Source organism: Zalophus californianus, chromosome 12, assembly GCF_009762305.2.
Source record: "Zalophus californianus isolate mZalCal1 chromosome 12, mZalCal1.pri.v2, whole genome shotgun sequence".
NCBI lineage: Eukaryota > Metazoa > Chordata > Mammalia > Carnivora > Otariidae > Zalophus > Zalophus californianus.
In genome coordinates, this window is record NC_045606.1 from 74,018,372 (window position 1) to 74,031,252 (window position 12,881).

Consider the following 12,881-nt stretch of genomic DNA (forward strand, 5'->3'; position numbering starts at 1 on the left):
TTCTTTTAATTCTCACAGCTACCCTGCTAGCTAGTTAGGTATCACATCTTTCAATCACTGAAGAAACTGAGCCTTAAATATTTCAAAAAGACTTAATGGCTACATTAGCTTGGGCAAGTAGGTGAGATAGTATTTGGACCCAGATCTTTAGCTTCTAAGTCATGTTTCACGTTTTCTGTGGTATTAATTACTTCATAAATAATATGTTTCAGTTAAGTTTTGCAAATAAAATAAATGATCATTCTATGTCAAATCTATTAAAGTCAATAAAAATTTGATAAATATCAAATCAAAGAACTGTGAAGGAATCGAAAAATATGTAGTGCCAGGATAGTCAAGTGGCTTACAGGGAAATCAAGACTTTCATACAAGAAAACAATGAAAGGACAACACGGGAACTGAACAAGATAATCACCCATCCAAAATCATAGCTTCTGAACAAAAGTGCTCTTGTGGCCTTAATAACAAAGGAAAGCACACAGACTATTAACCTGGCACTTGAAGACACAATTTCAATGCACAGTGAGGGAAGAAGATATTCCAAACTGAAGAATAACAAAAGCAAAAATATAGAGGCAGGAATGACCGTGTTATCTAAGGAACAATGCTGAAATAAAATGAAGTCAGACTTTAGGAAGTAGTGAGAAGTCATTAAGGTGGGATCAAATTACAGAGAGGTTTGGCTTTCACCTAAAAGACAAAAGGAAGTGTGTTCTACAGGCAACAGCACACAAGACTGACTAAATTACATACATAGTGCAGTCAAAACTATCAATTAGGAGGCTATTAAAGTAGCCCTTAAGGTAGGATTATAGGGCGCCTGGGTGGCTCAGTTGGTTAAGCAACTGCCTTCGGCTCAGGTCATGATCCAGGAGTCCCGGGATGGAGTCCCACATCGGGCTCCCTGCTCAGCGGGGAGTCTGCTTCTCCCTCTGACCCTCCCCCCTCTCATGCTCTCTCTCTCCTCTCTCTCATTCTCTCTCTCAAATAAATAAATAAAATCTTAAAAAAAAGAAAAAGAAAAAAAAGGTAGGATCATAAATATCAAAACTGCAATGAATTTAAGAGATAATATAAAGAGCAAATTAGGGACAAAAATTTTTTTTAAAGATTTTATTTGAGAGAGAGCGAGAGAGAGAGAGAGAGAGACAGCAAGCAGAGAGGGAGAAGCAGAGATACAGAAAGAGTGCAAACACAGAGGGAGAGGGAAAAGCAGACTCCCTGCTGAGCAGAGAGCCTGACATGGGGCTCCATTCTGATTCCAGGACCCTGAGATCATGACCTGAGCTGAAGGCAGACGCTTAACCAAATGAGCCACCCAGGCGCCCCGGGACAAATTATATATAAAAGTAAATGAAAAGTCTGAGATAAATACCAATTTTTCTTGCTACAAATTTATGTTCAAAATTCAAAATTAATTATTGCATTAAGCATACAGTTAAGAGAAAATTATTGTGGCCCTGAAGAAAAGGTATTTAAGGTGACATGGTAAATCATCAGGGCTGTCCACCCAATATTGCTGATTCTCCTGTGACATAGTAAGATTATACTTCCTCACTCCTTTGAAGCTAGATATGACCACAATTAACTAGAAGAAATGGTATGGGTCTCTTCCAAGTGAAAGCTTTAATAGCCAACACACAACTTACCACTGGTGCTAGACACCAATAGAACAAAGTCAAGTCAGAATTTGTAAGTTATTTTTTTTATTTGTTTTCAAGCCTTGGTTTCTGTGCATGTGTTTTCAGAGATTAGTGTCAAGGGCTTTCATAACTAGCTTTTCTCACCTCTGGTCTCTCCATTCCGTGTTTTCAAAAGGACCAAGTAGATTTCCAGGTTTATGAACAGCAATATTAATGCCATGCCCTAAGTATGCAAGGTAACACTAAGGTATTTGTCACTGTTTGCATACATGTAAAACTGCTAACAAAGATAAAATCAGCTCCTATATGCCGATAAAGAAAACACAGGTAAATAAAAAGATGAGCAAAGGGTCTGGATAGGCAATTTATAAAGACATATAGGAAGAAAAAAACCCACAAAGTAACAGTTTCTAGTACTGTTTTCTAAGTAAGCTATTTTTAAATTCTTTCCGAAAATATTATTGTGACTTCAGCCCATGTTTTCAGAGCAAAGATATGCCACATATTTACTTATGACTAGAAAACAAGTTAATCTTGTAATCCAAAATTACACCTCAATCTACCAAATGCTCCAGTGACATTTACAAGTAAATTTATATTCTGAGAAAGAAAGTAACATTTTTCCCAGAGTATTTTCCATCTATTAGAACAGGCAGTAACATTCAACAAGTTAACAATCACACAATGATTACGTCAAAACCTTGGATATCAGTTAATGTGTGCTGTCTTATCAATGGTAATAAAAACATCTATTGAAATTAAAATGCCACATCATTTTACAAAACCTTTATCTCATGTCTGAGCAATCTGAATATAATAAACTTCTCTGCCAGGAAAATTGCCTTCTAAATGTAAAAATATATGTATCTTTTTTTGATATAAGAAAGTGTTTCAAAAAAAAGAAAAAATGTTTCAGAAAACCTGGAGAAAAGAACCCACACAATTCCTAAAACCAGAAATTATAGGGGTGCCTGGGTAGCTCAGTCAGTTAAGCGTCTGCCTTCGGCTCAGGTCATGATCCCAGAGTCCTGGGATCAAGCCTGCATTGGGCTCTCTGCTTAGCAGGGGAGTCTGCTTCTCCCTCTCCCTTTGCCCCTCCCCCTCTGCTCATGCTCTGTCTTTGGCTTTCTCTCTCCAACAAATAAATAAAATCTTAAAAAAAACACAGCAATTATAATTATATATACTTTCTGAAAGCTTATTACTTTAACAATAAAAATTTCAACTCCAAATTTAAGACTAGATTGAAGAAGTTTTCAAATTTTATCATATATCCAATCATCTAATACAGAACTTTTAAACTTTAATAATTTATAATGTCATTGGTTACTATGTTATCAATATGAAAAGAAAAATAATGGTTGGTAAGTCCATACTATGGCACAACTGCCAAGTTACAATAATCTGGTTACAGGCCACCTTGTTTTCAGGGCTAAATATGACTAAGCTACATTAAAGTGATAATATTTTTGTGTTCACATACTTTCCTTTGACATCTGTAGACTTTTAAAATCAAAACATTCAACTATCTACAATAATTTAGGAAAAAGAGAAAAAAAAATCCCAAGATATAAGGCAGGTTAACACAAACATGTGTTTTGCAACAATTAGGAAAGACCATGTTGTTTAAACTGGTTGTGTTGAAAAATCCTAAATATGGACAAGAAGGGAAACATAAATACATTCCGATGGTGGATCCTGTTTGGATTAAACTGTTGTAAATTCCTTTATCAAACCTGTGCTACATTCAAAGTTTTAAATACTTGACAGCCACTTTTCCGTTCTGTAAAAAACACTACCACGGGGGTCTAAGGATTATATTAGAGAATTTATTTAAGAGCAATCAACACACTGCCTGGTATACAGTTTCATTTAAAAACAAGCTAAAGAACTAACCCCAGAAACAAACCGAAACCAGTACTAAATTTGCTAGACACAGTATACTGTGCTAAGGATTGTCAATAGCAAAGTCCAAGAGAAACATAAGATGTGATTTGTGTCAACTTAAAAATGGCTTTCAAGTTGTCAGTTTTTTTTTACCATTTGTCCCACAGGAGGAAAAATTAAAATAATTTTAAAAATTAAGAAAAAATAATAAAAAAAACCCAAGGTAGGTCTGTAGGTAGTAATACAGAAAGTTCATCATTAAATATTAAATTAGGGCTATTTTCAATAAGATAGAAGTCTGTACGGAATACAAGGAATTAAAGAATTAACAGAAGATCTGTAAGTAAAAAACATTTAGAAGATGCAGGTTTCTACTTCCATTAATGCCAAGCTAATTTGTATCAAAATTGTGAAGGTATCTAAAATAGCTAAATGAAATTTTGTTCTAATTTCTTAAAAACTGAAGGACTAATAAAATATTGAAGAACCACTAAAACAAAATCTAGATGGCAAAACCCCAAAGAGGTAAATAAACATAGCATTTGTGGTTGCTTTTGCCTTCAGGGCATTTGCCAGTCCAGAAGAACCCAATGGGAAAATAAGCTGTGGTTTTGGAGGCAGTGAACACAAAGAGGAACAAAATTCAAAGTTCTGGGCCTATATAAAGTATAAAGTTTACTAAACCACACTCAACATACATTAAGCTAGGACTCTAAGGACTACACCTTCAGGGTAAGGATGAACCAGAAACAAACTAGCTTTCTTGGTATACATCACCAAATGATCCAGGGGAACTTCAACCCCTGTACTTAGTTAGGTTACATAAGTCCTGGAGTGATGGTACCCAAGGCACATTTTAGAAACATAAATTCCTACCTGATGGCCTCATATTATTCCGACAAGTAAGTTTTTTTAAAATCTAATGACTAGTACCTAGTCATGAGTCAGAAGCATGAGAGGCTACTGCTAACAGAAACAAACCCACCAAGATTTCAAATATTGTAACTGTTACTTCTAGACTACAGTTGACCCTTGAACAACATGGGTTTCAACTGTATAGGTAGACTTATACAGATTTTTTTCAATAAATACAGTACAGTACAGGGGCACCTGGGTGGCTCAGTCGGTTAAGCATCCAACTCTTGATTTCAGCTTAGGTTATGATCTCAGGGTTGTGGGACTGAACCCCACATCAGGCTACATGTTCAGAGTGGAGTCTGCTGGAGATTCTTTCCCTCCCTCTCTCTGTGCCCCTCCCCCATACATATTCTCTTTCTCTCAATAAAATCTTTAAAAAAATACAGTATAGTACTGTATCTTCTCTTATGATTTTCTTAACATTTTCTTTTTTCTAGCTTACTTCATTATAGGAACACAGTATATAATACATATAACATACAAAATATATGTTAATTAACTGTTTATGTTATTGGTAAGGTTTCTGCTCAACAGAGGGCTATTAGTAGTTAAGTTTTGGGGGAATCAAAAGTTATATGCAGATTTTCACCTTACAGGGATTCACCTTACACCCCTGCATTGTTCAAGGGTCAACTGCAGATGTTTGCCATATTAAAGAAGTTCTAATTTAGAGCTTGAAAATGTTTTCAGGGAACAAAGAGCTATAAAAAGTGACACTGCTAGGGGCACCCGGGTGGCATAGTTAGTTGAGTGTCTTACTCTTGGTTTTGGCTCAGGTCGAGATCTCAAGAATCCTGGGATCAAGCTCTATGACCAGCGCCATAGCCAGCTTGGAGTCTGCTTGGGATTCTCTCTCCCTTCTCCCTCTGCCCCTCCCTGTACACACATGCACGCCCTTGCTCTCTCAAATAAATCTTAAAAAAAAAAAAAAGTGACACTGCTGGTTTTAAAAAGAATCAAACAGAATTTTCAGAAAAAAAGTAACTGAAATTATGAACTCAATTGATGAGTTTTAACAATAAATCAGAAGCAATAAATTAGAAGTGTGTTTACAAGATAATAAGTAATTGGAAGGGTAAAGGTTTTGCTTTCTGTAATACAGTGCAAAAGCAATTAAAAAAAAAAAAAGAGCATCAGCAAAAAACAATTTCCCACTGAACCCAGAATGGCAAATCTTATCATAAGCCACTTCTCAAGGTAAAAATTACAATTATAGCACCCATCGAGGCTTACTTCAGCTAGATGTTTTGGAGTCCCCAATTCCAAAGTACAGCCAAATCCAAAAGTTATACCTAACTAGGGATTATACCATATATGACAGAATAAACGTTCCTGTGAATTGATTTGCTAAAAATTTGCAGGTAGTCTTTCCAGATCTTTAAAAAAGCTGTTTGTTAAATACTGATTATCCATTCTGTAAGTCCTGACTTTTCTCACTAGTTTCTCAACCTGGGCACTATGATATTTTGGGATGGATACTTGTTTTGAGAGGCTGTCCTCTGTACTGTGGATGTTTAGCAATATCCCTGGCCTCCACCCACTATGCCAGTAGCATACTCTAAGCCAGAAGAATCTCCCAGGTGTGACAATCAAAAATGTTTCCAGATATTACCAAGTGTCCACTGGGAAACAAAATAGACACCTGTTGTCTAGCTGTCAGAGAAATTAAACTAAATTAGGGAAAAAAAACCTTCTAAGGTCAAGTATAGTTATTTCTATATATCAGGCATTAGATCATTATTATTTGAATGAAATATGAATAATCTATTCATGCTAGACATATTTCAGTTGGATAGCCTATTTCCTACTCTATTCATTTTGAAGATTAAATAAAAGACAGAGCCAGATTAAGAGAGATCAGTAACAGAAATTTTAAGCTGATTCATTTTTTAAATTACTGACATTTCAACAGATCCAACAAACAGTTACTGCTTGTTTTCTATGCACCTAGACACTATTACCTATATGATATAACATAACTGGAAAAGTCTTAGGAAAAGTAAAACATTTCAATATATTATTTTGGAATTCTTAATATTTGTGCAGAACTGTTTAGCTGGTAAATGTTATACAGAGAGCACAAAGAGGTTTTACTATTATAGCTTAATCATCTTTGAGTGTATGATTCATAAGAAATGATATAGTTTACTGTCTTCCTTTCCCTCTCATTTCAAATTATTAGAACATTCCTCTAAAAATTGAAAGTTGAAGGACTACTTTTGTGATATGCCCTTCCTCTGATAATCTTATAAAATTGGAACCATGACCTTATGACCTATTTTCATTCCTCAACTATATGGCCAAGTAAACACACTGTTTATGATTTTTAAAAAATCATGCTATCAAATGTTTAACAGGCTAATAAAGAAAAATATCCATAGTTTTTAATAGATAATAAGGCTCTTACCTACAAGCAACATTTGGATCAGCATTTCTTGAAAGCAGTAGCTCTACACACTTTAAAATCTGTTCCTCTGAGCCACGTGCAGAACATGCAGTTATCAAAATAGTCTGCTTATCTGTAGTGAAAAGAAAAGTGAGGAAACGCCTCCACACACATCAAGAAGGTATCTGACTTTTTTTTACCATTCAAAAGATTCTAAATTTTTCCTGTACTCTTAAAATTTTATAACCTATTCTCAAATCTCTTACTCTTAGTAGATACCTTTGTCTACCTGTCTACCTTCATCAAAAAATGAGATTAGGAATGAACTGCCTTAATCTCCAAAATATATCTAGGGGCACCTGGGTGGCTCAGTTGTTAGGCATCTGCCTTTGGCTCAGGTCATGATCCCAGGGTCCTGGGATCAAGCCCCACATGAGGTCCCTGCTCAGCGGGAAGCCTGCTTCTCCCTCTCCCACTCCCCCTGCTTGTGTTCCCTCTCTTGCTGTGTCTCTGTCAAATAAATAAATAAAATCTTTAAAAATATATATATGTATCTATAATTCATTTCTTAATTTCCCTTTTTTATTCCCTTTCCTTTAAGAAAATAGGAAAGTGATAAGAACATGAAGGCTGTGTAGAGATACTGCCTGGAGTTGAACAGTTTTTGGTTGAAAAAAATTTGCTTTGCTGAACTTGTAGGTGAAAAACAATAATTGATATTCTGTGATTTCACTTCTTTATTTCTCATTCATTTGACATCTCAGTGAAATTTTGGTTTTTATCCAAATCATCCTACTGAAAATGACCTAACTGCCATATCCATTGGTTTCTTTTTGGTCCTTTTCTACTGGATCTCACTGAGCTCACCCTGTTTCCTAAAAACTTCTCCCCTTGGCCACTATGGCACCAAAAGGAATCACAGATTAAAAAAATAAAAACACCTTTCAGGTTAAGAATTGGGGAATTCAAAATAGGTCATGGCAGCTATGGTTTACATCAGTGGTTTAATACTGATCAAGTATAAAGATTCTAGTCCCAGTTCTGCTACTGATAAACTGAGTCCAGTGATACTTTAATATCTCAGTAGACCTAGCTTATAGATAGGAAGCTGCCCTCTTTACCTGACGGGGCTACTGCTGAATACATAAAGAATTTATATGAACATGCTGAGAAAAATATAAACTGTTTTATAACTAAGTATTCCTCTGATTACAAAAAGGAGAGAAAGAAAACTATTCATTTTTTTAATTTTTTAAGTTTTTACTTAAATTCCAGTTGGTTAACACATAGTGCTATATTAGTTTCAGGTGAAACTAATCATCACAAGTGCAGTGATGCTGCCTTCCAAAGTTGAAACAGGTGCTCATCACAAGTGCACTCCTTAATCCCCATCCCCACATCCATCTCTCCTCTGGTAACCATCAGTTTTTTCTCCATAGTTAAGAAAACTATTATTATTTTTGAGAATATTTTATATACTTTCAGAAATCTCATTCCTAAGTCCAGCTTTCATTGGGTGATATTTTAAAATGACATAATAAAAGAAAAATGTATTATAGAAACAGATTAAACATTAAACTACTGAAAAGATGGGAAGTTATATAAAATACATAGATGACAAAACAGAATAGAAATGGTTTTACAAACCCCTAATGTAGGTACAAAGTAAATGTGAAAATTAATTCTAAAGTGAAATCAATATCTGAATTATGAAATGAATTTAATTGCCTATTGGAAACATGTTAAAAATAAGTAAGCAATAATTCAATATAATAATTAAATTGGATTTGCACATATACTCTTATTTTTCAAAAGCATCCAAAGCAGTACAGAGTAGGAATTATCTAATAACAAAGAAACATATGAATTTAATAAGCTATCTTTGAAACAACCTTAGATGATATAATTCAGAGTTGAGTTTTAAATTCTAAAGACTGGTTTTCAAGTAATTTTTGACAAAATTATCAGCCTTTTGTTTTCTTTCAATGCATTTTTTCCTTTAAAAAATAACCAAACCCTCTAGCATAGAAATTAAAGGTATATAATAACATAAGCGGTTATTAAGATAATATAAATGCAATCTATCTACTTGGAAAGAGAGTTTCCCCCCCAAAAAAAATCTATGGTTTTTAATTTAATTTTGTATCTTAATTACATAATATAACTAATAGGAATGCTTGTTTTTTAAACTGCTTTAACTTTTTTCACTTTGCATAATAGTTGCTTGGGAATCAAGAAAATCACAGTAAACAAAATCAGTTGGGTTACCTCAACATCTTACCTTATCTTTTTTCAAGGACAAAGGCTTATTTTAAAGTTAATGTATAAAAACAGAACATGGAAAGTGTACATCACCACCCCTAAACATTATAATTAGGCTTCTAAACAGAGATACATACAAAGTAAATACTCACATATTTTAAATGTTTAAAACACCTTACCCTTATCAAAGCTTGCATTAGCACCTCTGTCCAGAAGGACCCGAACCAGCTCTACATTGGAAACACTAGCAGCATACATAAGAGGAGTCCATCCATACCGAAAGCTGGAATCTACACTAATGCCTGTCAGTATAAAAAGCAAGTTTTAACAGCCTCCTCCACCAAAAGAAAAATCATTGCCACCTTCATATGCTTAAAGTACTGTGCATAATAACATATACCACGTAATTTATAACAAAAGGGAATTTCTTGGTAATAATGGCCTAAGTTTAAAAGGGTCCACACAGTAAATGATTGTAGCTCAAAAATATTCAAAGTAACACTATATGGTTTGGGGATAATATATACCTAATAAAAATATAAGGACACACATAGGACTGATAAGTATCAACTACAGCAGAATGGTTATCTCCAGGGGTAAGGAGAGAAACTGCTATACCTTTTAGAATATATGAAATATTTAGTAATTTAAAGAGAACTGAACAGGTGCGCCTGGGTGGCTCAGTTGGTTAAGCGACTGCCTTTGGCTCAGGTCATGATCCTGGAGTCCCAGGATCGAGTCCCGCATCGGGCTCCCTGCTCAGCCGGGAGTCTGCTTCTGCCTCTGACCCTCTCTCCTCTTGTGTTCTCTCTCTCATTCTCTCTCTCTCAGATAAGTAAATAAAATCTTAAAAAAAATAAAGAGAACTGGGCGCCTGGGTGGCTCAGTCGTTAAGCGTCTGCCTTCGGCTCAGGTCATGATCCCAGGGTCCTGGGATCGAGTCCCACATCGGGCTCCCTGCTCGGCGGGAAGCCTGCTTCTCCCTCTCCCACTCTCCCTGCTTGTGTTCCCTCTCTCTGTTAAAAAATAAATAAATAAAATCTTAAAAAAAATAAAATAAAATAAAGAGAACTGAACATATTAACAGAATAACAAAAACTGGAGACATCTTTCAACTGTTAGAAGTGGCTGACTCAAAGGGAACTTTCGTTTTTTTAAAAAAGATTTTATTTATTTATTTAATTGACAGAGAGAGAGAGAGAGAGAGAGAGAGACAGTGAGAAGAGGAACACATGCAGGGGGAGTGGGAGAGGGAGAAGCTGGTTTCCCGCTGAGCAGGGAGCCCAATGCGGGGCTTGATTCCAGGACCCTGGGATCATGACCTGAGCCAGAGGCAGTCGTTAACCAACTGAGCCACCCAGACGCCCTGGGAACTTTCATTTTTTATCAAACTTCTCAACTGGTGCAGAAATTGCAGAAATATGTATCAAAACCAAGCATAACTTTGGAAAGCAAAAAACTAAAAATATTTTTTAAAGTGTGAAATAATGACATCTGGAAGGAAACTAGGAAACGCTAAATTAAGAGTTACCTGTGGAAGTAAGACTTCAGGGGTACTGGGGGAGAAAATGGGTACAAAGGTTATCTTTCTACTTATACCTATATATTTATTATTGGCTTCTGAAAATTAATTTTTAAAATGTTTGTAATTAAAAACAAATTTTAAAAGGTTGACTAAATATCTACTTCACCAGAAGGTCTTTTTAAGTCCTAATCTTTCAGGAGCCTCCATCATTTCACTGCACCTAGTCCTACTACAAACTCAAGCCCCAAGGCAAATTCTCTTTTCTAAAACAAATTTCTAACTATTCCATCCCATCCAGCACTATGCACACTCCTGCATATGTGTTCATATTAGGTATTAAGCCTGTTTCAATTATTCAAATTTTATTTAGTTTCATTCTTCAATTTACAAACTCAAGTTCCACTGTCCACAAAGTCACACAGATCCTTCTTTTTTGTTACAACAGCTAATATTTATATAATGTCTGTATGTTTTAGATGTTTATGTATTCTTTGACTTTAATACACCCCCAAACCCTCTGATATTATGCATTCCCATTTTTAAAAGGGGGAAATTGAAGCTTAGGAAGGTTAAGTAACTTGGTCGGGATTACAAAGCCATCAGGTGGCAGGGTTAGTAATCAAACCCAGAACTGTACTGTTTCCAAAATGATTCCTTTTCCACTAAATCATGCAGTGTCTCTAGCATAAAAGAAAAACATTTTGCTATATACAATCTCATTTATCTATTCTGTGTGAATGTTTTGGATTTACAAATAAATAGTAAATGCCTATTACTCCTTTGGATAATTTCAATCATTATTATCAACAACTCACATTCCCACATCAGGTAATTAAAAAAATTAGTATTTACTTTGATCACAGAAAAATGTTACAGGACCCTGGACAGAATTATGACGTTTTACACAAAGAAACTGATGCATTGGAAGTTTAAATGATTTTCCTAAGGAACCACAACTAGCAGGCAATAAAGCTGGAACAGATACCCACATATTGTGATTCCTACCTCAGGCCCCTTTACACAGACACCTAGCACAACAAAAGAACATAACTAAAATATACATAACTAGAAACAATTCTGGAGAAACATGTAATAATACTATAGACAGTAAATGCTGAGAAAAATGTGTAAGAATTACTCGAGTGGGGTAGGATTAATCAGAACAGGCTTCTTGAAGGAGGTCCAAGAACTGATGGAAGCAACAGGGTGGCATTCCAAATTTGAGCGTAGAAGAAGAAAATAAGGCAAAGAAAACTCAGAATCAAGTAAGATATATAGAACACTTGCTACATTAACATTCATTGTGCTTCCACTAGAAAAGCAACTCAAATCTTTTAAAATAAGGAACCCTTGTAAATGTAGACAATTGTGTTAGGTTGAAACTATCCCTTATCTCTCACCAGAATTTAGGAGCTCCTCGACCAATGAAATATCTCCTGTGGTCAATGCTTTTTTAAATGTTTCATTCTTTTCTTCAGGGAGTAATGGCCCTTTTAATTTCTAAAAAGGATAAAGTTAAAAAAATTGTTATATTTTCATTTCCACTACATCAGAAAACAATGACTGGTTTCAGGTACATCTTCTTTAGGGGGCGGAGGGAGTGCAACATACAAAGTTCGTAAGGAATTCATGTCTAAAATTATCTTTAAAGAAATGGTAATACTATGGGTCCAAACCCAAGTGAAGAGCTACATCGACGACCTAAAGAAGCAATTGATGGAAAGCACAAAAGGGAACAGGAAAACCCCGGGTTTGTTGGGAGTCTAGAAGCCTGTATTTCCACTACGGAAACAGGCAAGCAAAAGGTTTCACGAGATTGGGCCTTCAAGGGCCAAGGGGTGCTGATCCAGGTGCGGTCAAAAAAAGGCCTCCTGGGCTACCTGAACCGTCCGATCGAGATAACCAATCTCCCAGCCGTCATCCTCGCTCTCGCTACTCTCGCCTCCACCGGCCACTGCCAGCCCACGTAGTGCACCAGCCGCCATGCCCGCCGACCTCTCCTAAGCACACGGCACCGCCCACCCGCTCCCCCGGCGCCTGCGCACTGGGGGAGCACGCAGGGTTGCGCGGGAAAGCGCGCGTGCGAGCAAGAGGCCTTGCGCCCTTAGGCGCAGGCGCGTGGGCATGCGTAGTGGCCCTCACCTTCCCTCTATCCAGCGACCAGCCCTGTGGTCTAGGGAGGTGGAACCCTGCCTAACGTGATAGGGTCGGTGGTCCTGAAGCTCCGGATGAGGTTCGGGCGCCACGCCTCTAGCCACTG

The 12,881-nt window shown here is 36.4% G+C and overlaps 1 protein-coding gene across 1 annotated transcript in view; it reads right to left on the minus strand.

Moving 5' to 3' along the window:
- Positions 1-12,638, minus strand: part of ASZ1 (ankyrin repeat, SAM and basic leucine zipper domain containing 1) — a 47,884-nt gene extending 35,246 nt beyond the window's left edge. The window contains exons 1-4 of the mRNA XM_027574171.2: positions 12,502-12,638; positions 12,022-12,121; positions 9,276-9,398; positions 6,856-6,967 (exon numbers count right to left, since the gene is read on the minus strand). Of these exons, the coding sequence (XP_027429972.1) occupies positions 6,856-6,967; positions 9,276-9,398; positions 12,022-12,121; positions 12,502-12,606 (440 nt within the window). The 5' untranslated portion in view covers positions 12,607-12,638. The remainder of the gene's footprint in view (positions 1-6,855; positions 6,968-9,275; positions 9,399-12,021; positions 12,122-12,501) is intronic.
- Between the last annotated feature and the right edge of the window lie 243 nt (positions 12,639-12,881).